The following is a 25,868-nucleotide window of genomic DNA, read 5'->3' as shown; positions in this document are numbered from 1 at the left end:
TACAACTAGGACATTGAATCAGCTAGAAACGGAGGCTCTATTCTGAGTGCCAGAGAATAAGACTGAAGCCTATGGTTTTCCTGTAATTTCTGGGGGTTTAGTTTTCCATGACCCAGAATAGGCAACAATTAGAGGTGCGAAAGCCAAGTCAGCGTAGATAGCAAAGGTCTTTCAGATCTGAGGCAATTTACATAATAGATCATCTCAATCTGGTTTAAAGAGAGGGAGAATGGGGGGAAAATGGAAGGAAGGAAAGAAGGAAGAAAAGGGAAGGGAAGGAAAAGAATGGAATGAAAAGGAAAAGAAAAGAGAAAAGGAAAGGAAAGGAGAAATTTTTTTCAGCATTCAGTTTAAGTAAATATGTAGGCCTTCGGCTTCTTTGTTAATAGGGAAGGTGCTGGGTAGAGGGTTAAGGTAACGATGGCAGAACAACAGGCTGTTTAGAATTTCACAACCGAAGGGCATGTATCTAAGAGGGAAGAGCTGCTCCAGCCACAATGCAGGTTTCGCTCTCACCTGATCTTCCCAGGATCACCTTCATGTAGTCAGGGTCATGAACCATGAGCCTGGCCTTACTTCCCCACGGTCAGTGAGGACAGGCACATGGGAATTCCTCTACCCTTTTCTGAAGCTCTTGTAGCTCCTGCTCCTTTTGGAACTGTAATCAAGGGAAAGACAAAGCAATAAAACCTTTCTCTTTAGGTCCAGGACTTGGTGTGGTAGTGAAGGGTAGGAAGGCCACAGGAGATAGTCTGGATCAATCAGGGATGATTAGGAATTTGGAACTGTTTCTGAGGAGCCGAGCTCTGATCCGATTCTTGCTTCTTGCCAAGGCTTGATCTAAGGAAGGAAGGAAATTCCAAGACAAAGACATGAAGGCATGGTGCTTGAGGGAATGGTGAGGAGTTCCGTGCAAGTGAAGGGTAAGGGTGAACGGTGGAAAGCAAAGATGGAGGTAAGAGTAGGCATGTGTGGTACGGAGTCCCAGAGAGCAGTTTCCAGGCTCTTGACCTCACGTGGAAAGGTGCTGGCTCAGGTGGTAGATGGCCATTAGCTGTTACTAGTTGGCTATAAGCTGTAACCAGTTAGCCATTAGACACTAATGTAACTGCTGTGGCTATGCTAGGAGTGTTGTTGGTTGGTTGGCAGGGAAGCGGACGGCAGTTTGGAGATCATGTGGCTCCAGCTTCCTGTGTCTCCAGCCCAGCCACCAGCGAGAATATAGTGGTATGACTCCCCTATCTATGGCTCTGTTCGTGTTCCTTTTTGGCCTCACCATGTCCTGCGTTCTTATGTGGGGAGCAGGACCTGAGACCCTGCACGACAGCATGTAATTTCTGATGGGCCTTGCATTCCATAATGAGAAAGAGGACTTTTTATAGACAATATCTATTTAAAACCCATGATGGTTTTGTAGTAAGGTATTGGCATCCCACAGGCCATTGAGTGAAAGATTTCCTGGTGGCAGAGGGACCGGCTAGAAGAAGGTCTGACTATAACCATGGCAGCAGCATGACTTGAGAGAAGGGATCAGATGTGAAATATGTCTCAAAGGTAGAGGCAGCATTTTATTAGGCAGGACAGGAAGAGAAGGGACCTGACAACACTTCAGAGAAGTCACCAGTAACCCTTCAGGGACTATAGTGTCAGTTAACTTCACAGGGTACCACTAGGCTCATTATGAAGTCTATGTGAAACCTCGTGAAGAGCCTAAGTTTCTTTACAGATACCAAGCACATACAGGAAGCATCCATACTAAGATGGGGTGGATTGAGGGCAAAGGTTTTCTGAGCCCCAAAATAAAGAGAATCGAATTAGGGGCTTCTACCCTTACTTTCAAACTATGGGATAATGAAGAGCCTTTGAAACATGGAGGTCGGGTGCCTATTCCACTCTGGAATCTGTGAGATTTGATACTATCTTCATCACTACGCCCTAACTTTCTGCATTGGTCTTGATCCACATCCTGAAGGTGACTTTTTCATATGAGCACAGATATTAGTATCCTTGGTAGGTCCTCAGGTGGGTCTCTCTGACTTATGTAATTTAGCCCCTATCCCAGACATTGAATTTTTTCTGATTTCTCAGCTCAGCGCATTTTAGACTGGCTGACTCCACTGCCTCCTTCTCTCCATCCTCCTTTCTTGGCAGCTCATGCATGCCCTCCAACCAGTTCTGAGAAAATTCTGGCCACAAAGGGCTGGCACAAGTGTGAAACAATACGGTTGACCTTAAACAAACAGAAAGCCAGATATTTCACAAGCAAAATGGGTTTTATTCAGGAACAACAAATAATTGCAATTTTGGACATGCAGTGCAAGGATGAAGTCCCAAGAAATAAAGGAAAGGAACCTCTTTTATAGAGAAAAAGAGGAAGTTGGGAGAGCTATTATTTTTGAAAAGAGTTCTTCCTGTTGGGCTCTGTGATCCATGTAGGACGTGAGAGCTCCCCCTTCTGGCCTCCTGATTTCATTTTCAATGAGGTTTCTGTTTATTAATTATTATACTACACAAGCTGGTCCCTTTGTAACAGCTATGAAGAATTGTACACCTGAAATCTATGTAACTTTACTAACAATTGTCACCCCAATAAATTTTAATTAAAAAAAATAAAAATAATATAAAAAAGAGCTGAAGCCAAAACTAGGGACCCAGATTTCGTCTCCCTTTCACATTTGCTCACCCTGAGGGCTCTCTGTGTCCTTACCTATGAAATGAATCTTATGTTGCCCTACATTTCACAGAGTGGTTGGGAGGATCAAGCGAGGGAACATTTCTGAAAGTGACATTTCTGTCAGCTCTTATTATTTTCACTTCCTTATGTTCCAGGTGTGGATTTTGTTTTTAATTACAAAGAGTCTCAAAGTCGATTTCTCTCCAAAGTCACTTCATCTGGAGCAAAAAGTAATTAAAGTCCTTTACTTAATCTTGTTACTTAACTCATTTCTGCACATGTGAACATCCTTCTTTCTGTTATAAAGCTTTTGGCTATGTTTTTTAGTTTTTTAGGAGCACATAAAATAATTTCCTGCTTTCACCTTCTTTCTAGGGGAAAGGCCATCCCACCATTTTCTCAATGGTGGGCTATTGTAGCTGAACCCTTCAGAGTTTTTGAAAATGCAGGGATTAAAACATCTAAGAAGAGCTTTTGAACCATGGTTAATCATTCACTTAATAAGCATTTACTAGGTGGGAAATATGTGGTAGATAGTAAGCTGCATGACAGTGTCTCTAGCTCTTTGCATATTTGTTTATTGATGGACATCCGTATTTGTTTAGTAAACATATTATCTGTTTAATGTACATTTGTTTAATGACTGAATGGATTAATGACATACCCCTTACTTCCCTTCCCTGTGTCTCCCTGCTGGGGCCCTTGTTTCTCTGATAATTATAATATTGAAAGACATGTCTGGGCTCACCGCTCCAGCACAATGCTCAGTGTTTGGCATTCACGCATTACCTCATTTAATTCTCACAGTAACTGATGGTGGTAGATGCTATTGTCATTCCCATTTTTTACAATTGGAGAAAATGGGGCTTAGAGAGGTTGCCACTTGCTTAAAACCCACATGAATTAGGAGCTGTGTTCTATCCATAGAGGCAGTATATTGCAGGAAGCTGGCCAGCAGTTTGGTTTGTAAGTAGATCCGGGACAGAGCAGGATAATTTTTGTAAACATTAATCCACATTTCCCTCTTCCCTGTTCTCATTTACTTTTGGCTCAATGATTTCTTGTCCTGGGGAAAGTTTAATGAAGGGCAGCCAAGGCAGAAAGGCCAATTTTCTCACTGGCTGAACATATCCAGATTGATATGCTTCCAAATCTGAGAAATTTTTAGGCAAAAGTGTTATAGAACATCATTTTTGTTATTCAATTGACAGAGATTACTTAGCAGTTATGACATTTCAAGAACCAAACTACAGATGCTGACATATTTGCAGTTCTTCCTCCACCCCAGCTATTTCAAGTGGATGAAAATCTATATCTTTATATTTACAAAAAATATAAAGGTTGCAAACAAGAAAATTAAGCGACCCATCAGAACTATTGCCAATTCAATTAATTTTTTGAATAAAATCAGTAAAAATAAAATGGAAAAAATTAATACTTCTGAAAATCTGCTAAGATTATTACAAATATAATATATATGCAAGCTTTGTAAAATAAGTTCTTCACTAATTTTATTTTGACAATTGCCATCTTTGTCTCTATAGTAGAATGCCTTTCTCCATACTAAAAATTAAAAATTATTTAAGTAACACAATGGGATACATAGTTAATAGAGCTAGTACTATTAAACATGGAAGCGAAAGCAATTGAAAAAAATAGAAGTAGTAACACTTATTTGTAATTTTGCTAATGTCAAATCACAGAAAAGAATATCTTCAGTTTATTTTTAAATTTTAAATAAGCTTGTAAAGACAAAGCATTTCCTTGACTTCATGCTTTGTCAGTTTTTCTTTAAAGTTTTAAGAATCCATATTTGTTTTCTAGGGTTTCAGTTTATCAAATGGATACCATTTTATTAATAAAATTGTGTGGTATTTACATATGGAAAAATAAGCTCTTTTGTTGTCCATAAAGGAGTTTGGGTCCTGTTTTACAAAATATAGGGACTTGGATATATTTTTCTAATTTTGAATAAGGTCCAGAATTCACTTTAGTTGGAATAGGTAACTCTGCTCTAAGCTTCAGGAGTTTAAGTCACTTAAGGAAATATGAACAGTCATAATGTGGAAAAATACTCTTAACTTCAACTATTTCGAGTTGGTACATTTAATTTAAAAAAGAAAAGAGAGACTAGGTCTTGAAGTTGTAAAATTGAGTTAATATAATTCAAAACTCTATTATCTGGAGATTTTTAATAGGACTTTCATTTTGTTCTATTCTCTATTATGATATAAAAATACTCCAAAATGTGAAACTCTACATCTGTCCCAAACTTTCCTTCTTCAAGCTCAGTTTTTGCATTACAGATCCCCAACCTCTTTCACTCTGTGAGAAATGGGAGGAGGGAGGAAGGGCGGAGAAGAGAGAGTCCTGAACTTCCTCCTACTTTCAAATGCCCATCAGGATAACATCCTAACTCTTCTTCATAGTCAAACATTTCAGAGTTGTTAATACTTTCTCCACAGTCTCAATTAATTACCATCATGTTCACTTCTCAGCCCACTTTATTTTGGCTTCTATATCTATCATTTCAACAGCTCTTCCTATGGTTACAACTGACTTCCTTGACACTAATTCCAATAAACACATTTTAAACTTGATCCTTGTTGTGTCAGGAGCACTCAACATTCATCTTTCATTTCAAGCGATTCAACACTCTCTGCTTGGATTCCACAACACTTGGTGCTCCTGCTTTCTCTCAGACTTCTCTGCTTGCTTCGTTTCCTCTAATAGAGGAGCAACACAATTAGTCCCATTCACAGGTTTCCCTGATTCACTGGTTATGTCATCCAAAGGAACTGGGGAGAACAACACAATGGCACAATGGCACACAGGTGACAGGAGGAAAAAGAGAAAGGACCTTGGAATTCTCTGTCTGGAGAGATGGGGCTTCATGCAAGTTGCTTTTCTTTTTTGGATTTAATTTCCTTATTCATAAGACAGAACAAGGGCTAGTTCATCCATATGGATCCTTCCAATGGTGGCATTTATCCATCGTATTGTATCTCTTTGCTTATCTATCTGTTCCCTCCACCAGACTGTGAACTGTCCCAAGGAAAATTTTACCCTTGGTCCTTCTTTTTTTCCTGGCATTGCCCAGTACTGGCTGGTGTACAAGAGGTAGCAGTGAGGGTAAAGACTGGCTCCGTGCCTCCTTCCTGAACATTTCCATTCTCTTACCCCAAGGCTGTTGAGGAAGAAAATGATGGAACCATGGGCCTTTGTCTCTGCATGTAAATTTTACTGGCTTCTCAATATTTCAACTTGCTTGCAAATACCCTCAGCATTAACTGGAGAAGTTGTTCCAAATCCCCACTCTGCTCAGGCACTCACTCCTCCCAGCCCCTGTCAGGGCAAAATATGCCTCAGAATCCTCTAAGAAAATTGAGGTTATCTGGCTGGCATCAGAGACAAAACTTTCTTTCCATTTCTTTCCCCTATCCTGCCTCTTATGCTTCTAACATGTTGCTCCTCCAAAATTACAACTACTGTGTTAATTAACAGCAGAACTAGGTGATCACTACCCAAACTCTCTGTCCCATTGCCCCCTACTCTTTCTCTTCAGGCCACAACCATATCTTATCTAAATATTACAACAGTATGAAAACTGCTCTCCTAATTCCAATCTTACACCCCTTATAGATAAATGTTTCCATAAATGTTAAGATCCTGGGACCTGGATTCCCCCAGACTGCCTGGATTCAAAGGTTGATCCTACTTCTTACCCTCTCATGTCCTGTCTGATGTCCTGTCTTACCCTCTGATAGGCAAATTGTCTAATCTTTCTGTGTCTCAGTTTCCATATATGTAAAACAAGGATAATGGTAATATCTACCTCAAATATTTACTATGAAGATTAAATAACTTACTACATGTAAATAACTATAAAATAGTACTTGGTACTTTATCTGCTATTATTGTCTTCCAAATAGCTGTCAGAGTGATTTACCATCAAACCATGTCACTTTCCTTCCTAAATCCCTTCAGTGGATTCCTATAGCCTTACCTGGGCCTATCATTATCTACGGTGCTGGGGCTTTCTCACAGTCCCCTATCCCTTGTACTACAGCCAAGGAAATTCAATTCAGTGGACATCTGCACAGGAATGACAAGAGAAGGAAGGGATCGCTGCTCTGCTTTTGGATTATTGAACTGCTTTAAGTATTGAAAGCCTGTTTTTGGCCAGAATAAATAATTTTCTAAATTCCTATATCTCCCATTAGTATGCCCTGTTGGAGTAGGTTGTAGATCTTCACGCTCAATCAGAGATAGAGGGAACACAGGCAATATGATAAGGAAAGTTTCCACTACATGAAATGGAGCTTGTGGAAAAGTCCTCCTCTTTCAGCCTGATGAACTCAGGCAAGAATTGGCAGAGGTCAGAAAGCCAATGGTCAGGAGAATATCTGCTTTTTACTCTCTGAGCTGAAATCCTGGGATTGGGGATTTGGTTAGATTGAGGGAAAAGCTGTGAGCATGGGGGCTTTTGCCTTGCTTCCATCTGGGGAGGAATCTGAGTGAAAACAGCAGGGAAGCAGGGAGGCCTGAGCTAGCACCCTCTAGCCTCTCTTAGGCTCCTGGATATAGCGCAAGAAATCCCAAAGTTTCTTTGTTTTCCAAGGAAGGACATGGAATGCAGTGATGGACTGGCCAGGTTTCAGAGAGATTAACACCTCCAGCAAGAGCCTGCGTGGGACTGGGTCAGCTAAGGAGTCCTCAGGCCCTCCCTCTGCTTAGACAACTAACTAGAAGTTCACCAACCACATCCTACCATTTGTCACTCAGCACAAAAGACCCAAGGATCAGACCAAACTAGATCTCACAAAACTGAGCCTCGTGAGGATATCTGAGGTCTTCAGCCAGATCACCACGATGCAGTTAGATGAGGGCCAGCACACACTCAGCACGATTTGGGTAAGGAGCAGGGCACAGAGGAAGAATCTGAAAAACCAAAATGCCATGAGATTCCCAGAAGAAACTGTATAAACCAGAAGATTCTGAGATACTGTCAAATGACAACTTCTATTATAAATGAGGGATGAAGGTAGGTAGGAGTTGGGAAGGTTTGGGGAAGAGGGAGCTGAAAGAATGTGTGGCACAAAATGGAATATTCCAGGGCCAGTACTTGGTCCAGATGAAGTCATCATCACTGGAGTCAGTCGTAACCATTAACCTGACAAATAGAATCTGGCTTCAGGGACTGGGGTGGGGTCTTGAGGAGTGGGGGGCTGTGACAGGGAGGAGAACAGGAAGCTGTGACAGAGATTGGGTTTATTGTTCACGGCTGTAAACCCAACACCTTACGCGTGCCTATTTAACACCAATGGATGAATGAATACATGTATTGTGGACAATGCCTATAAAAGAGGCTGGGAGTTGGGGGCAGTAACTTGAGAAGTCGGGTCTCTTGGATCCTACTTCACCACCTGATAGGTAATAAAAGAACTCACTACTTTCTAATGATTTTACTGCATTTTCTATTATCTATGCTCTTGAGGTTATTTATGTCTCTTTTGTCCAGGGCTGGTTTCATGGGCATGGGACCTGGGCAGTCACACCCGGCCTTGCACCCAGAAAGGCATGTCCTTGGCTCTGCTGTCGTTATCTTGAAATCATTAGTACATTTTTAACAAGGGGCCCCACACTTTAATTTTGCACCAGGATCCGCAAATTATATGGCAGGCCCTGATTGTTATCTGTATGGTGGAACTACTATACAATGGTAAACTGCTTAGTATCTCTTCCCCTAATTCAGGATTTAGGGTCCTCTGTTGGCAACTTGAAATAGGACACGGTGGACATTGGCAAACACTAGAAATCAGAGTGAGCACCAGCTGTAAAACATTTATCAGCATGCCACTGGACAGGCCACACTATATAAATACAAAGATCATGCTCGGCCACCACCAGCTCACAGACCCCTCTGGGTTTTGATAGAATTTCAGAACAGGGAAAGAAGGTCTTTTTGCCTAGCAGTTTACTATTTATCTGTGGCAATGAAGAAAAACGATGACCTCAACCCTGGCAGAATTTCAAAACCGAAATTCAAACCCCTATGATTGAAAACTGTCATGCTTGAAATACGACACTCGAGGAGGGTATAAGAAGTCCTCCCAAATGAAGGTTTGCATCCATCGGTGAAGGGTTAGAAATCCAGGGGGAGCTCGCGCCTGCCTTCTCTGGCCAAGCCTGAGCTGCCATTCCCACCGCTCTTCCTCCTTCCCGGGGAAGCAGGAAGCTTCCTGGAGGGCACAGATACGCAGTGGGCTGGGCGATTCACCCCAAGTGCGGTCTTCAGAAAGCTCACCCTCTCCTGGGCCCCCAGAGACTGCCGGCAGTCCTCAGCGCAGAGCGATGGAGTCCTGGCTGGAGACGCACTGGGCGCGGCCCTTTCACCTGGCGTTTGTGTTCTGCCTGGCCCTGGGGCTGCTACTGGCCATCAAGCTCTACTTGAGGAGGCAGAGGCTGCTGAGAGATCTGCGCGCCTTCCCCGGGCCCGCGGCATCCTTGTTCACCGGCCACCTGAAGGTAGATGGAAGGGAGGGGCGATGGAGAGTGCTGGAAAACGGCGGGCAGAGAGGCGGCTGTTTCCTTCCCTTCCTCCCATCCCTCTATCATACACAGACCACTCTGGCCCAGCTTGTGGCTCTCCGTATCTTTTCAATACTCTAGATTTGCTCCCTCGCAGCCCTACAGGGAAAGGAAGCTTTGGGGGTTGGGAGGGGGCCATTTCCAGAGACTTAATCCGGAAAAAGAAAGCTTGGTGTAACTCAGGTCTGTTGTCTGCTTCACCAATGTCTTCCATTTATGTGCTGCATTTCAAAATGCCTTCCACATGGATTGCTAAAAAGAAATAATAAGAAGAAAGTATTATCTTAATATTAATTGCTGAAAATGTGAAAAATTGGACACAATAGTTGCCAACGTTAGTCCATTCCAACCAGAGAAAATTAACTTTTCTTTTCCTAAGATTCTTGTGAAGTAAGGAGCAGCCCCAGCCAATCACTCAAAAAATACTGATTGAAATTTGTAAGGTAGAGGAATATTGGGTCTCTCCAGTTCTCTAAATCCACTCCCACCCCTGATTCCTTGTTTTATTAAAAACGTAAACTAATAATTTTTTAAATGCATTATTCTCTAAAATCATGTAGAAAACAAAAAGTGAGTTACAAACCACTGTTACAATAATGCTACTTTTTATAATTGCCCATGTATTTATCTTTATTGAGATCTTTATTTCTTCATATGGCTTTGAGTTATTCTCCAGTGGTATTCTCCAGGTCCAGTGGTAGTAAACTCCCTCAGCTTTTGTCTACCTGGGAATGTCTTAATTTCTCCCTGAATTTTGAAGGACAATTTTGTTGGATATAGGACTCTTGGTTGACAGTTGTGGTTGCTGGGTGGTGTGTGTGTGTGTGTGTGTGTGTGTGTGTGTGTGTGTGTAGCACTTAGAATATATAGCACCTGTCTTCTGTCCTCCAAAGTTTCTGATGAGACATCTACTGGTAATCTTATTTAGGATCCCTTGTATATAAAAAGTCACTTCTCTCTTACTGCTTTTAAGGTTCTCTTTTTGTCTTTGTCTTTCAAAAGTTTGATTATAATGTGTCTTAGTGTGAGTCTCTCTGAGTTCATCTTACTCAGAATTAACTGAGTTTCTTAGCTGTTTATATTCATACCTTTCATCAAATTTGGGAAGTTTTCAGCCATTATTCCTTCATATATTCTCTCAACCCCTTTCTTTCTCTCTTCTCCTTCTGGGATTGTGTGTTGGTCTGCCTGGTGGTAATCTCATAGATCCCTTAGCTCTGTTCACTTTTCTTCAGTCATTTTCTTTCTATTTCTCAGACTCGGTACTTTCCATTGTTCTATATTCAAGTTCATGATTCTTTCTTCTCTATGATTGTTTCTGCTTTTGAATCCCTCTGTGGAGTTTTTCATTGCAGTTATTGTACTTTTAATCTTCAGCATTTCTTTTTGGTTTATTTTTAGGTTTTCTATCTCTTTATTGGTATTTCTGTTTTTTACATTCCATTCATACATCATTAAAATTTTTTTTTCTCAACAGTTTCCTTCAGTTTTTAAACATCTGTAAGACAGTTGTTTTAAAGTCTTTGTCTAGTAATGCTGCCTTTGAGTCTTTTCAGGAACAATTTCTGTTGGTTTTATTTTTCTCCTTTGAATGTGCCATATTTTCTTGTTTCTTTGTATGCCTTGTGATTTTTTGTTGAAAGCTGGACACTTCAGTCTAATAACATGATAACTCAGGAAATCAGATTCTCTCCCTTCTCCAGGATTTGCTGGAGGTTTTCTGATTGATTGATTGTTGGACGCTCCCTCTGTAACAAGGGTCATCATGAGGTGTAAACTTAAGGTCTTCTCAGATCTTTTCTGAGCCTATACCTTTCCTTGGACATGTGTGGTCACTGTCTAATTTTCTTCATATATACAATTGCTTTTGAATGTCCTAATCTTTAATTTCTGGCTCTCAAAAGGGAAAAAGAGAAAAGATAAGTGGGGGGGAGAAAAAGAACCAGCCCATTAAATTTCCTAGAAGTCACTTCATCCAGTGAGAACAGGAGAGCTTGCAACAGTGGGGAGGCGTGCAACAACAATGGCCACTGGCCTCTTTGTCTGCACCTCTGTGATCAGAAGAAGGAACCAGTGATCAGAACACCAATCTCTAATATTTGGAGGACAAGGTACTCCCCCCACCCTGCTCCCACAAGCTGCCTGCAGGTGCTGGTCATGGGGCTGGGGATGAGGGACAAGTAACCGCTACTGTGTGAAGAGTTGAAATTGACCAAAGTTAACTGAAGTATACAGTCCAAGCCTTCCCACTGGAAGTTGCAATCCTTCAACAGATTCCAGAATTCCAAAATAGGTACATCAGACAGAGTATGCCAGTGCAATAGTTGTCTAGCTGGGGAGACAGATTACTGGTACTTCCTAGTCTGCCATCTTTCCAGAATTCTTCCACCTTTCTTAATTTTAGTCCTTATTTGTGACCCTTTTCTTTTCCTCTAACAGTTTTAAAATCTTCTATTTGCCTCTGGTATTCTGAAATTTAATTATGATGTACTTAAGTGTGGCACCTAGGCTTTTCTTTTCTCCATTTATTATGACTGACATTTAGCCAGCAATCTTTTTGGTCTAGAAACACATATTCATCAGTTCTGAGAAATTTTTATGTATAATATTTATCTTAGTTTAGGTTTCCCCAGAATAGGCCCTGAGACAAGGATTCAAGAGCAAGTATTTTATTTTGGAGATGATGCCAGGAAACTTTGATAGAGGATCAGGCAGGTGAGATAGGGATGGGAAGGCAGTCAACATAGAGTTGGTTCTCAAGCAGTTTACCACCGTGGATACGTGTAGTTTAATCCCACAGGGTCTGGTAGCCAGTGCATGTAACTCAGGGTTATTCTGCTTGCAGAGTAAAAAGAACTGGGGCATTATTAGACTAATTCCTGAGAGTCATTGATGAAACGTTGAACCTAGGAGGCATTAAATTCCCAGCACTTCTGGACTGTATGCAGACAGCAAAGCAGGCTCTGGTGGCCAGGGACAACCCTTAAATTAATAAATGCAGATCTGGTTATGGTATGCATTAAAGTGGTAAGGATGAAGAGTTAGGGACAGTACACTAATAGTACATTTCTTTGATACTTTCTCCCCATCATCCTCTCAATTTTTCTCTTCTCTCCTTTTAGAACTTCTATTGGTTTGATATGAACCTCCTGCATTGAGCCTCTATTAAAAAAAACAGATTTTGCTTCTTCATTTTGTCTTCCTACAGTGTCTACTAAAAACGTTTTTGTTTAATTTGGCTATATAATTTAATTTCCAAGAGCTCTGTCTTATTCTCCATTTAATGTTGTATCAATTACCTTATAATGCATTTTAAAAAATGGTAAAAACTAGTGGCTTAAGACAACAAAGAAGCCCAATTTATCTATATTTTCTTTTATTGCTTGTGCTTTTGTTGTGATATCTAAGAAACCATTGCCAAATCCAAGATCGAATCCTTATGTTTTTTTCCTAACAGCTTTATAGTTTTAGCTTTTTCATTTAGATCTTTGAACCATTTTGAGTTAATATTTGTATATTGTGTAAGGTAGGGGTCCAACTTTATTCATTTACATGTTGATATCCAGTTATCCCAGCATCATTTGTTGAAAAGACTATTCTTTTCCCCATTGAATCCTGGCACCTGAGTAAGAAAAACCCAGTCCTCCTTCTGTGTACCTCCTTTACTCTCACATTACTAATCACACTCACACCACTTCTGACACCAGATGTGGTACAGTTTTCCCCACACTAAGCAATTCTGTGACACTAGCTGGTGTCAGAATTTAACTAAATTCTGACACTGTCTACCTGGAAATAACATCAGATCCCACAGATTAAAGCTCAATCCCATAGAGCTACCCCCAACTCCCTTTAGATGCCAATCACAAGTCCAGTTGTTACCTGTGCTTCTGACCAATCAGTTATAAATTGGAGGTTTCCGTGACCCCCTCCTCAGTTTCGATTCATCTGCTACAGTAGCTCACAGAACTCAGGAAAACAGTTTACTTGCTGATTACTGGTGTATTATAAAAGGATATGATAAAGCATACAGATGAACATCAGATAGAAGAGATGCATAGAGCAAGGTACGTGGTGAAGGGGCACGGAGCTTCCATGCCCTCTCCTCGTGCCCCACTCTCCCAGCACGTGCTTCCAGTCATACGGTCTTCTTGCTATTCCTCCAACATGCCAAGCAAATTTCTCCCTCAGGGCTTTAGATACGGTCTTCTTTGGTTGAATGCTCTGCCTGCACTTTATTCAGGCCTTTGAACAAATGTCACTTCTCAGAAAATTCCCTGCCCTTGACAAATCAACATAAAACATGGCCTCCAGTACTCTCTATGCTCTAATTCTGTTTTTATTATCTTAGTACTTATCACTTTCTGACACCATATTGTACACTCCTTTCCTATATACTTCCCTTCTCTCCACTAGCATACAAGATCTGTGAGGGAAAGTTCTTTGTTCACTACTATAAAACCAGTGCTTGGCTCATAATAGGTGCTAAATAGCTATTTTGTTGAATGCTCACATATATTAGGTGTTAAATAAATTCATTCATTCAAAGAACTATTGTCTACAAAGAATAGACCAAATAGATTGACAGTTATTCAGCAGGCCATTAAACCCCAGCCAGTGTGTGGGACCTAACGTGTGTATATGCAGAGGTGTGTGTGTGTGTGTGTGTGTGTGTGTGTGTGTGTGTGTAATTCAAGGGAAGTTTGTGTAACTAAGTAGTGAAGCGCTTGGGCTCCTGAGTTCAACCTGGGTTTGAATCCTTACTACTGGTTGCAGCTGTATGACCTTAGACACATTACTTAACCTCTCTAAGACTCAATTTCCTCATCTGTTAAATGGAGATTGCAATTATATTTGCTTCATAGGGTTCCTGACATAGAGATTAAAGAATATAAAACATGGAAAGCACTTGGGAGCATCCAACGCATAGTAGGGCTGGGTAAACGCTAATACTATTTCTCTGGGGATTAAGCAATTTCCAACTATTTCTGAACACTGTGTCCTGAATATGTGTAATATGTATTTTCAAATGTATTTAATGCTACTGTGGATGAAACAAGATAAATTCATATATTACATGATTCACAATAACTTTCTGTCCTTGTGCTCTAGACAGGAGTTACTAAGAGTATAACCAAATACTTGTGCCTGAGGGTGTCCATGACAATTTCTAACCTAAAGAAATAGTCCTCATACTAGCCCATAATTTCCATGAGGGCAAATGCTTGCCTGTCTTATATTTTTCTGCATCTCTATCACCTGGCACATGTAATGGGCACTTAATAGTCATTTGTTTATTGTTTGCAGATGAATAAATGAGTAAATATTATTGTTGCTAAACATCGCTTGTGTCGTCAGTGGTTTGATTGTGGGAATGTTAGCCAAAAAGAGTCAGCAGCATTTCAGGAACTAGATTTCAAAGCTTAGGGTCCCTCAGCTTTTTAGGGACCCTAAATGATCCAGGCAGCACTTCATGGGTTAGAGATGCTAGCTTGTAACAGAGGAAATTTCCACCAAAGTTTCCACCTCTCCTGAGGGTAAGAACATACAATCACATGGCAAATTCTGTGTGATTGGTCATACAAGGGAGTTCTTGCCAGTCTTAGGGTGATTTGCAGGTCACGATTCCTATGGTCATGCTCAAATGTGTAGCTAGGCACACCCAGAAACATACATACAGGTATCCCCCACCGCTGCACTTTACAAAAAGCAGATATAAATTAATCTTATTGTCACTCATTTAGTGGAAATATTACCTGAACCATTAGCAGTCTGTTTATCAGGCAAAAAGTTCATTTCTGATGGCAGTATTTGTACTCTGATTTATAAATGTTAGTAGCTAAGAGTTCTGTATATGAGTTTGCTTCATGCTTCATCCACCTGCATAAATGAGCCTTTTACTGTTATAAGGGAAAATACTTGGATTTTCTTTGTAGATGGAATTGGCAGTTTTTTGAATGAAGAAGCATTTACTGTTAAGGCATGAGAAAGAATCACTTATCAATAATTAGAGAAAGGAAGAGGGAGAGGGAATGGTGAGCTGCACGGTGGTCATGCTCAACCTACTAACAGTTAGCTTCCTACATAGGAAAAAAATTCTTTTCAGCTTTGAGACGCCATTCCTAATCTAAATGTGTGAGTTAGCAGGTGAGGCAGGGTGTGTGACTTGGCTCTCTTTACCCTCTCAGTTGGGAAAACAGCTCACAGTGTGTGTCATTCGATAGTGACTTGGTTGGGGAGATAACATATTTATACTGAGAAGATGAATACACTAACCTTGTTTAGAATATCATACCCCAAGCTTAGAAATCCTAAGAAAAGCATGTTCACCCACGTCCAGAAATAGGGTCAGGCCCCTCTGCCTGTGTGACCTTATCCAAGGCCCTGAACTTGGCTTGTGTCTGTCTGTGGGAGGGGATGAGTCTAGACTGGATGGCATCTCTAATTTCCTTCACTTTTTTCACTGCAGTTACTTGAGGGTGAGAATTTTGAGAAACTTGAGGAGATTGTCGAAAAACACCCATGTGCCTTTCCTTTCTGGATTGCGCCCTTTCAGGCATTTTTCTATATCTATGACCCGGACTATGCAAAAACATTTCTGAGCAGAACAGGTAAGAAAAGGGATGAATCTCAGGAACCTCATCCTCCTAGGAGTGATACGTACAACCCAGAAGCAGGATTCTAAAGGAATTTTGAAGCAAAGATTAGTATTAGGCCTCTGAGAAACACTGGAGGAAGTGTGGAGAGGTTTCCCACCAATTATGAAGGGCGTTCCCACGTCCCCCAGTCCTTGTTTAATTCAGACGCCCATGGGCCCTTTGAGGTCACTGTACCTTAAAGACCAGCTGGCACCATCCGATCACCAGGGGCTTTCTTTGCCTCTTCTGGTTTTGTGACTTCAGTGTCAGCAATAGCCCCCCACCCCAGCCCGTTTCTTGAGCAAGTCTTCAGGGACATTCAGAAGTAGCTCTGCTTGTGATGGTTCAGTACGTAAACTTGAATGCTAGATTATTATTTTACCCAGTCTAACCTCTTCATTGTGGCCCAAATTTTGTTTTTGTTTTCTGCACCTTTCTCGACTGTGTTCCTGTTGAGGGCACAGCTCCCCACTCCAATTCTTTTTCAAATCTTCCATGGTAAACTATCTTATAGCACAAAATTAAAATGTCCAGTTTTTGCTCCATCATGTTGTAAACTAAGATCTGATATTCTGATGTTTCTTCCCTATGCCATTTTCTCCATTACTCTTAGCAAAACCTAAGGGAAGATAACAACCTTCCCTGCATTTCTTATTTCCCCAATTCTCTCTGATTGGTCTCATGTTCACCTCTTAAAGGACAAGAGCTGTAACACCTCCACATTAGAGTTCACAAGAACCCCAAGAAGCATTTGTACCTCACTTTCTGGTGTTTTCCTGGCCCCGATCTGAAATTTAATTTGCTTTTCAAAAAGGATATGATATGTTGTCATGTTGTCCCAATTTCCATTTTGGAAACTTTGTGACCTGAGGGCAGCCTCTGTTTCTGTGGAGGAAGTGTAAATAAGGAAAGAATCTCAGTTTGTGGACCTGTCGGCCTGGTGGGTTTACCCCACCCCACCTGACACCTGCCAAGGGCTGCAAGGAATGAGCCCCGGGCTCCCTTTTGCTGACTATTTATGGTTAGAGTAGGCAAACGAAGAGAATCCTCACTAACTTTGACTGATAATTTTCCTCTAATGCTGTCTTTTGTTTCCTCTGCTTGACTCTGCAGATCCCAAATCCAACTACCTATACAAGTTCTTGGTTCCATCTCTTGGTATGTATGTGCAAATGAAAGGGATAATCCACTCTCTCACGAGAAGTCCCCTTTCTATGGCAGAGCATTCCAAAGCAACTTAAATAGGAATTCAAAAGCATTAAGGGTATGGTAGATCTACACTGCAAGTTTTCTAGCAGGGTAGGTCACGAGGGAGTGCTAAGGTCAACACAGCACAACTTTGCAGGAACCCTCCTTGTCCATTTCTCTCCCCAAAGTCTCATTCTCAAGCAACCATATGTATAAATCGGTCCCATCTCTGTCTTTAAAATTGTAGCCTCATGATCCATATTCTTTATTTTATTCTTTCTTCTTTTTTGTTTTATGGGATCCTTCCCTTTCTTTTTGGAGTTCCTCTGTTTCCATATGCAAATCAGTAAAATTTTGCTCTGAAGTACACTTTGGAAATATTCCGTGAGTACATAAACTAAGCCTTTTAGTCATATAATTGATATTTATATTAGACAAGGAAGGAAATACATGAAAGAATACAGGTTTTTGATTCAGAGCTACGTGGATATGAATCCTGTCCCCCATTGACTTGCTGAGTGTGATCTTGGGGAAGTCAATCTCTCTAATCCTCTGTTTCCTCATCTTTGAAAATCCCTGGGTTGTTGTGAGGATTAAATGAAACACTTATTTTCAGCACTTAGTGCAATGGCTGGCATTGTACCAGTGCTGGACCATGCATTACAAGCTTGGTATGTCCCTCGGTGAATGATGGCAGTTATATATTAATAAACTTTAAGGTTCTTTTAAAGCCAAATATTTAATGACCTCCCCAGTAACAGAAAATTGTGAGGCATTAGCCATGATGAGTGTTTTCACTTTGTATCACAAACTAGGGCTCAAGGAGGGGATATGTAGAGACCGAGGGTACACTTTTGTGTAGTTCCTTGTGAATTTTGTATTCACAGTATAGTTTATGGATTTGTTTGGAGTGAGAGAAAATGAATATTTGATGTGTTTCTACTGTGAGCTAGAGACCGGACTAGGTGCCTTATATATACTTTCATTTAATCTACACAGCAACACAGTGAAGTAGATATTTATTGTCACACTTTATCATTGAGAAAACCAAGCCTCAGGAAGGTTAAGTGATTCACTCAATTATTACACAGATAGTAACTGATGATTGCAAGATTAGCACTACTCTTATCAGATCAGGCTTCAAAAAATGGGTTCTTTTTCACAATGCTAAACACATCCATCCCAGAATTAAGCATCAAAACTCAGTCGATGTTAATACATGACACACTTTGCTATTCCTCTTGTGTCAGGTGACCTATGCTTCACAGTCCGTGGTGTCTGTGTTCCTCACCTCTCCTTCCTCAACTCATCCAATAAAATGTCATGAGGTTTTGTGTCTTTTCTTTCTCAAGGAGAAGGACTACTGAATCTGAATGGACCCAAGTGGTTCCAGCATCGACGCCTACTAACTCCTGTATTCCATTTTAACATCTTGAAATCATACGTCGAGGTGATCGTTCATTCTGTGAACATAATGCTGGTAAGTGAAGGGACAAGAGTGTTCTTGTATGTTGCAAAATTCTTCCAACAGAGAATGAATTAGACATACGAGTATGTTTAGTGGGTAGTGAAAGTGAAAGGGGGATGATTTCTAGAAATTACCCAATGAGCAATAGGTGTTTATGTAAGCCTTTGCTATGGTTCTTTGGGTAATAAAAAAAGATGAAGCTCTTGTTGTCTGTCTTAGATATATTTTGAGATGCTCTGACAGTAAACCAAGTACCGAGTAGTACATTCAAGTGTTTAAGTACTGTAGGTGACAGGTAAGGAAATCTGGAGCAACTATAATAGCTTCAGATTCTGAGGAGACTCATATTTACAAGGAAATATGACCTGGACTTGGAATATGACCTGGAATATGTGGATACCACGGATAAGTGAATCTAGATAGACCGAGTTAGCTCGAGCAAAGGTAGGGAGGTTGGAATGGACTTGCCTGATGACCATAAATGACCTAGCAAACGGTCAGTGTCTATATTCAAGTCACAGACGTGAGTTTCCTCCTGTAGATAGCAGAGGGACATTAGGAGCTGACCTGCACCTTTCCAAAGAGCAGGAGGAGGTCGCAGAGGAAATGTTCCTATGAGCAGTCCCAGATTTATAAATGAGTCCTATTCCAAAACTCCACTTGAATATGACATTAATTTTTTTAATTGTACTTATTTTAAATCAGACAAGTAATTCACTAATACAGTTTCATCATAAACACTTCTAACACCACAAAGCCAAAGTTTTCCTCCGCCTTCATCTGCAAGCCCATCCCTTTTCCCAAGAGAGAACCACTGTTACCAGCTGATTGACGGTTCTCAGCAAGTTCACAGAAGCCGATGTAACGTAAAGTCTGCTGGATTGTGGTGAAGGACCTGTGTGAGTTCTCAAGGCAGAGGGCTGGAGGTGCAGTTAGCGTGAGATGGGACATACTCTTCCGATTCTGGTGCTCTGCAGCTTCGCGCACAATTGCATATCAGCCAATGGTGGTATTTGAGTTTATCTCCATTACAATAAACCATTTCTATCTCCCTCACTTCTAGACCCACATTTCCCGGAGATTCCTCTCACAGCTCCTCCCCCTGCTGACTTGTGCCAAAATGCCTCCAGCTTTGCTCTCATTTCTTCTAAACTCACTTTTTGTGCTCAGTAAAACTCAACACAATTCAGGATAAAAGCAATTGACTAAACAATTGACCGAAGTAAAAGGCCTTAAAAAGATTTCTTTGCCTTTTTCCCCCGTGGCCTCCAAATTCTTAGCTCCTAGCGATAGGCATAGGTGCTCAACAAATGTCAGTTGATCTGAGCTTACACACTTAGATTTATTTGTATTTTCACACAAAGAATGCTTATTGTGATGAATACGTTTTCAACAGGGTACTACTTTGTGGCAGTTTAAGGTAGTGTGAGTATTTCATTTGAGGGGGAAGTAAAGTGGACACAGGCAGCGTTTGGCTGAGAGCCAGCTCCCTGTAGGGCTTCCTGTTCATGGCTTCTCCCTATCCCCCACTTCTGAATCAAAAGTGTCATTTTAAATGTTCCAAGTTTATTTTAATTTCTGGTTATGGTGATTGAGAGTAGTGATGGGGTGGGGGTGTCTAGCAGTTTGGGGACTGAAGACGGAGGAAGCCCTGGGGAAACCCCTTAAAATTATGGGTATCAGAGATTGTCCGTTTTACTGGAACTCTGGTCTGCTTTAAAGCAGAGTTATGGTAATAATTGAAAGGCCAAAGACACTTAATTCAATCATTTACTGGAGACCTGGCTTGCTCCACGCTGTTCCTCACCCAGCAGGGTGCTTTCCCCCCCTTCCTCATACCAAGTAAACACTTGGCTTATTTACTTGTATGACTTATGGCTCCTGCTAGGTCAGGGTTGTCTCCTTTACATCATTAATGGCAGGGTCTGGGAGGAGCTTTGAGATAAAGGCACTTTGATGATGGTGATGTTGTTGAGCTTGACCTCATGTGCCAGGGTAAGTGGGAGAAGATTTGTGGCACTCAGAACACAGTTGTGGAAGTTTCTAAAAACATCAGCCTTATGTCCCTGGACGTACTCATGAAATGTACCTTCAGCGTGGAGACCAACTGCCAGATAAACAGGTCAGTGATGGGAGGGCAAAAAAGACATTTGTTTGCCATTGCCTAAGCCATTTATTGACATCGCCCCACTTTCTCTCTAGAACCCATGATCATTATGTAAAAGCAATGTCTGAAGTCTCCAAAATCATCTTTAACCGCTTGTACAACTTTTTACTTCACTATGACATAATTTTCAAATTCACCCCTGAGGGCCGCCGCTTACGGGAATTAAGCAAAATTCTGCATCAGTACACAGGTATTTCTTGGGTTTGGGTTGCCTGAGTGCATAACGGTTTGTGTCTGTGTAGAAGAATAGGCCTCCATGTGAAATGAGGAAGAATTCTTGTTCTTAATGGAGCCTTTATATGCACACTGCTCAAATGAAATACAGGTCCTTGTGAAGAATTTGCTACATCCATAGTAGCAGTCTTATGAGAAATTTTCATATGTTACACAGTTTTTATTAAGTACAATTTTTGTTAATACACATATAACACTAGGGGGCATTTAATATTTCAAAGTATACACGGCATACGGCTTTTCATGCCACGATTGCAGTAATAATGACATGATAAAATTATTCATGCAACCTAAGAATCAATAGGGGAACAGAGGAAACATGGACATACATTCAAAAGAAGGGGTAAGTTGTCCAACGAGTATAAAATTTTAATTATGGAAGATGAATTATGGAAGTTCTAGAGATCTGCAATACAACCCAGGGCCACAGTTAACAATACTGTGTTATGTTGGGCACTTAAAATTTTGTTAAGTGGGTAAATCTCAGGCTAAGTGTTCTTACCAGAATAAAAAAATAAAGTAAAAGCAGTTTGGTTCAAAAATAAATACTTTTAGCAAAACAGAGATATAAAAGTTGAAACAGATTAAGCTTTCCAATCAGTTCAACATTACTTGTCATGAACACCATTGTAGAGAATGTTTATGAAGTCGTTAATTAATTATTCTTCAGCTCCACTGCTTACTAGCAGTGCAACTTTGGGCAACTTACTTACTGCTTTGTCTCAGTTTCATCCGGAAAATGGGAATAAAATGAAAGGTTCGTGGTGATGATTAAATTATGTTAATATCTGTAAAGCACTTCAGACAGTTCCTGGAAGTAAATAAATGTTAGATATAATTTAAAAAATATATTTGCCCCCAGGAAATTTGCAAGACACACCTACACATGCACACTCATACACAAATATGCACACATGAACATGGATATTACATGGAAGACACTCAGATAAGCAGGTTAGCAACAATTTAAAATAGCAATGGGCATTATACATAGCAGTAGTTCCCAAACCTGTTCTCATCATGGCCCACACAGAAAATGTTAATATGTATATGGCTCATTGGAGTAAATGGGAGGGGATTTTGTGACATCTACCTAGGACTTGGTGAAAAGTTCTTTATGTTTTCTAAGTTCTTTACATCAACATTACATAATTATGATGAAAAAAAACAAAATGCAAAGGATTAGAGAAAATTTTAAATGTTAAATTTGTTAAGAATAAAACCTCAATTTTTAAAATTTTTATTTAGTCAAAACTATCAATATTTGCCCATTTTTTTAATTGGATTTTTTTTCTTATTGTTGACTTTTGCATTCTTTACATATTTTGGATAACAGTTCTTTATCAGAAATGTCTTTTGCAAATATTTTCTCCCAATATGTGGCTTGTCTTTTCATTCTCTTATGAAAACTCCTGAGCAGAAGTTTTTTTTTTTTTTTTAATTAATTTTATTGGGGTGACAATTGTTAGTAAATTTACATAGATTTCAGGTGTACAATTCTGTATTACATCGTCTATAAATCCCATTGTGTGTTCACCACCCAGAGTCAGTTCTCCTTCTATCACCATATATTTGATCCCCTTTACCCTCATCACCCACCCCCCACCCCCTTACCCTCTGGTAACCACTAAATTATTGTCTGTGTCTGTGAGTTTTTGTTTCTCATTTGTTTGTCTTGTTCTTTTTGGTTTATATACCACATATCAGTGAAATCATAGGGTTCTCTGCTTTGTCTGTCTGACTTATTTCACTTAGCATTATACTCTCAAGATCCATCCATGTTGTCACAAATGCTCCTATATCGTCTTTCCTTAACGCCGAATAGTATTCCATTGTGTATATGTACCACAACTTCTTTATCCATTCATCTATCGAAGGACATTTTGGTTGTTTCCATGTCTTGGCCACCGTAAACAAAGCTGCAATGAACATTGGCGTACACGTGTCTCTATAGAGAAATGATATACAAATGGCAAATAGACATATGAAAAAATGCTCAACATCGCTAATCATCAGAGAAATGCAAATGAAAACCACAATGAGATATCACCTCACCCCAGTCAGAATGGCTTTCATCAACAAAACAAATAGTAACAAGTGTTGGAGAGGCTGTGGAGAAAAAGGAACTCTCATACACTGTTGGTGGGAATGCAGACTGGTGCAGCCGCTATGGAAGGCAGTGTGGAGGTTCCTCAAGAAATTACGAATAGAATTACCATATGACCCAACAATCGCTCTCCTGGGTATCTACCCCAAGAATATAAAAGCATTTCTCTATAGAAGTTTTTAATTCTAATGAAGTCCAGCTTATTGATTTTTGTTTTCTCTCACGGATCATGCTTTTGGTGTTGTATCTAAAAAGTCACGGCCAAACCCAAGGTCACATATTTTCTTCTATGTGTTTCTGGGAGTTTTATAGTTTTAACAGTTTGGCCTATGATTCATTTTACATTAATATTTGTAAAATGTGTAAGATCTCTATCTAGATTCATCTTTTTTTTGCAGATGAATGTCCAGTTGTTCCAGTACCATTTGTTGAAAAGACTATCTTTTCTCCACTGAATTGCCTTTGATCCTTTGTCAGATAGCTATTGGCTCTATTTGTATGGATCTGTTTTGGGGCTTTCTATTTTGTTTCACTGATTTTGTCTCCTTTTTTTCACCAATACCAGACTGTCTTCATTACTGTCCTTTTAGAGTAAGTCTAGAATTCGGGTAGTGTCAGTCCTCTTTTGTTTTGTTCTTTAATATTGTATTGACTATTCTGGGTCTTTTGCCGTTTCGTATAAACTTTATAATCAGTTTGTTGATATCCACAAATAAATTGTTGGGTTTTTTATTGTGGTTGTATTGATTCTATAGATCAAGTTAGGAAGAACACCATATTGATTCTGAAGATTCATTGATTCATATGGTTTCTGAAGAGAAGTTCAATGTAATTCTTATTTTTGCTACTTTAAGTTGTTTCTCTCTCTCTCTCTCTCTCTCTCTCTCTCTCTCTGTCTGTGTGTGTGTGTGTGTGTGTGTGTGTGTGTGTGTGTGTGTGTTTAAGGTTTTCTTTTTGCTTTATTTGTTCCCGTTTGAGTATGATGTGCATAGGTATAGATTTTGGAGAGCTTTCCTGCTTGGTGTTCTCTAATTTTCCTGTATCTGTGGTTTGATGTCTATCATTAATTTTGGAAAGATGTCAGTCTTTTATTGTTTCAAATATTTCTTCTGTTTCCTTCTTTTTCTTCTCCTTGGTCCTTTATTTTTATTTTTATTTTTCTGGTGGGGATAGTTCCTTGATGACTTTCTTTAGTTCAGCTGTAAAATTAGTCTAAGTTTTCTCTCTCTCCTGGGGTCAGTTTTGATACACTGAATTTTCCATTTTATCTAAGTTTTAAAATTTATTTGGATAGAAGTAAGTAGTGTCATGATTTTGAAAAAATTTCTATGTGTCAATAATTATTTTCCCCTTGTCATTTCTTAATTTTTTTATTTATTGGGGAATAATGGGAAACAGTGTGTTTTTCCAGGACTCATCAGCTTCAAGTTGTTGTTTTCAATCTAGTTGTGGAAGGTGTAGTTCACTGGCCCATATGAGAATCGAACCGGTGACCTTGGTGTTATGAGCACTGTGCTCTAACCAACTGAGCCAACCACTCCCCATTATCATTTTTTACTTTATACATTTGTCCTTTCTCCCTTTTCTTTTCATGATTAAGTTACTAGTATGTGCCTATTATGGATTTTTTTAAGAGCCAGGATTTTGATTTATTAATTTGGTCTATTGTTTTTCTGTTCTTTACCTTATTAATTTTTTTCTTCTTTGTACCCCCCTCCTTTGGTTTATTTTATTGTTTTTCTCTAGTTTTTTAGTCAGGATTTCATGTATTTATTTTCATTATTATAGCTAGTGGTTCCCCCCCCCCCTTTGGTAATCTACATGTGTGTGTTTACAGTTTATTTATTTTTAATTTATTTATTTTGACATTTAATATTATTTTATATTAACTTCAGGTGTACAGCATGGTAGTTGGACATTTATGTAATTTAAGAAGTGATCCCCCTGACTAGTCTAGTAATCTGGTCTAATAACCTGGCACTATGCACAGTTATTACCATATTATTGACTATATTCTCTATGTTTTACATCCTCCTGACTATTTTGTAATTATCAATTTGTACTTCATAATCCCCTCATCTTTTTCAGCCCACCCCCCAACTCCCCTCCAATCTATCACCCCAATAAATCTAGTACCCATCTGACACCATACATAGTTATTACAATATTATTGACTATATTCCTTATGCTATACCCTACATGACCATTACTACTTTGTAACAACAAATTTGTATTTCTTAATACCTTCCTCTTTTTCACCCACCCCTTAAATCCCCCTTTCATCTGGCAATTATCAAAATATTCTCTGTATCTATGGATTTGTTTCTGTTTTGTTTGCTTATGTTGTTCTTTAGCTTCCACATATAAATGAAATCACATTGCATCTGTCTTTCTCTGTCTGACACTCCACTCAGCACAATACCCTCCAAGTCCATCCATGCCACACAGAGGGCAAGAACCCATTCCCTTCCGTGGCCGAGCAATATTCCATTGTATATATGTACCACGTCCTCTTTATCCATTCATCCACTGATGGACACCCAGGCTGCTTCCACATCTTGGTCATTATAAACAATGCTGCAATGAGCATATGGATACATATGAAGTGGCATTTTAGGTTTCTTTGGGGGGTGAATACCCAGAAGGGGGATTACTGGGTCCTTCTTTGTCTCTTCTTACAGCCTTTGTTTTAAATTATGATTTGTTTGGTATAAATATTGTTACCTTTGTTTGTTGTTTATTTGTTTATTTTCATTTTCGTGAATATCATTTTCCCATCCCTGAAGAAAAATTCCCTTCAG

At 39.8% G+C, this 25,868-nt stretch overlaps 1 protein-coding gene across 1 annotated transcript in view; it reads left to right on the top strand.

The window, feature by feature from the left end:
- The first annotated feature begins 8,807 nt into the window (after window positions 1-8,807).
- CYP4X1 (cytochrome P450 family 4 subfamily X member 1) overlaps window positions 8,808-25,868 on the top strand; it is a 35,073-nt gene continuing 18,012 nt past the window's right edge. The window contains exons 1-6 of the mRNA XM_081055961.1: window positions 8,808-9,202; window positions 15,735-15,876; window positions 17,017-17,061; window positions 18,444-18,571; window positions 20,554-20,681; window positions 20,762-20,916. Of these exons, the coding sequence (XP_080912087.1) occupies window positions 9,029-9,202; window positions 15,735-15,876; window positions 17,017-17,061; window positions 18,444-18,571; window positions 20,554-20,681; window positions 20,762-20,916 (772 nt within the window). The 5' untranslated portion in view covers window positions 8,808-9,028. The remainder of the gene's footprint in view (window positions 9,203-15,734; window positions 15,877-17,016; window positions 17,062-18,443; window positions 18,572-20,553; window positions 20,682-20,761; window positions 20,917-25,868) is intronic.

This window comes from Rhinolophus hipposideros (assembly GCF_964194185.1).
Source record: "Rhinolophus hipposideros genome assembly, chromosome: 8".
Taxonomy (NCBI): domain Eukaryota; kingdom Metazoa; phylum Chordata; class Mammalia; order Chiroptera; family Rhinolophidae; genus Rhinolophus; species Rhinolophus hipposideros.
Note: the sequence above shows the minus strand (reverse complement) of the source record. Positions and strands in the feature narration are given on the sequence as shown.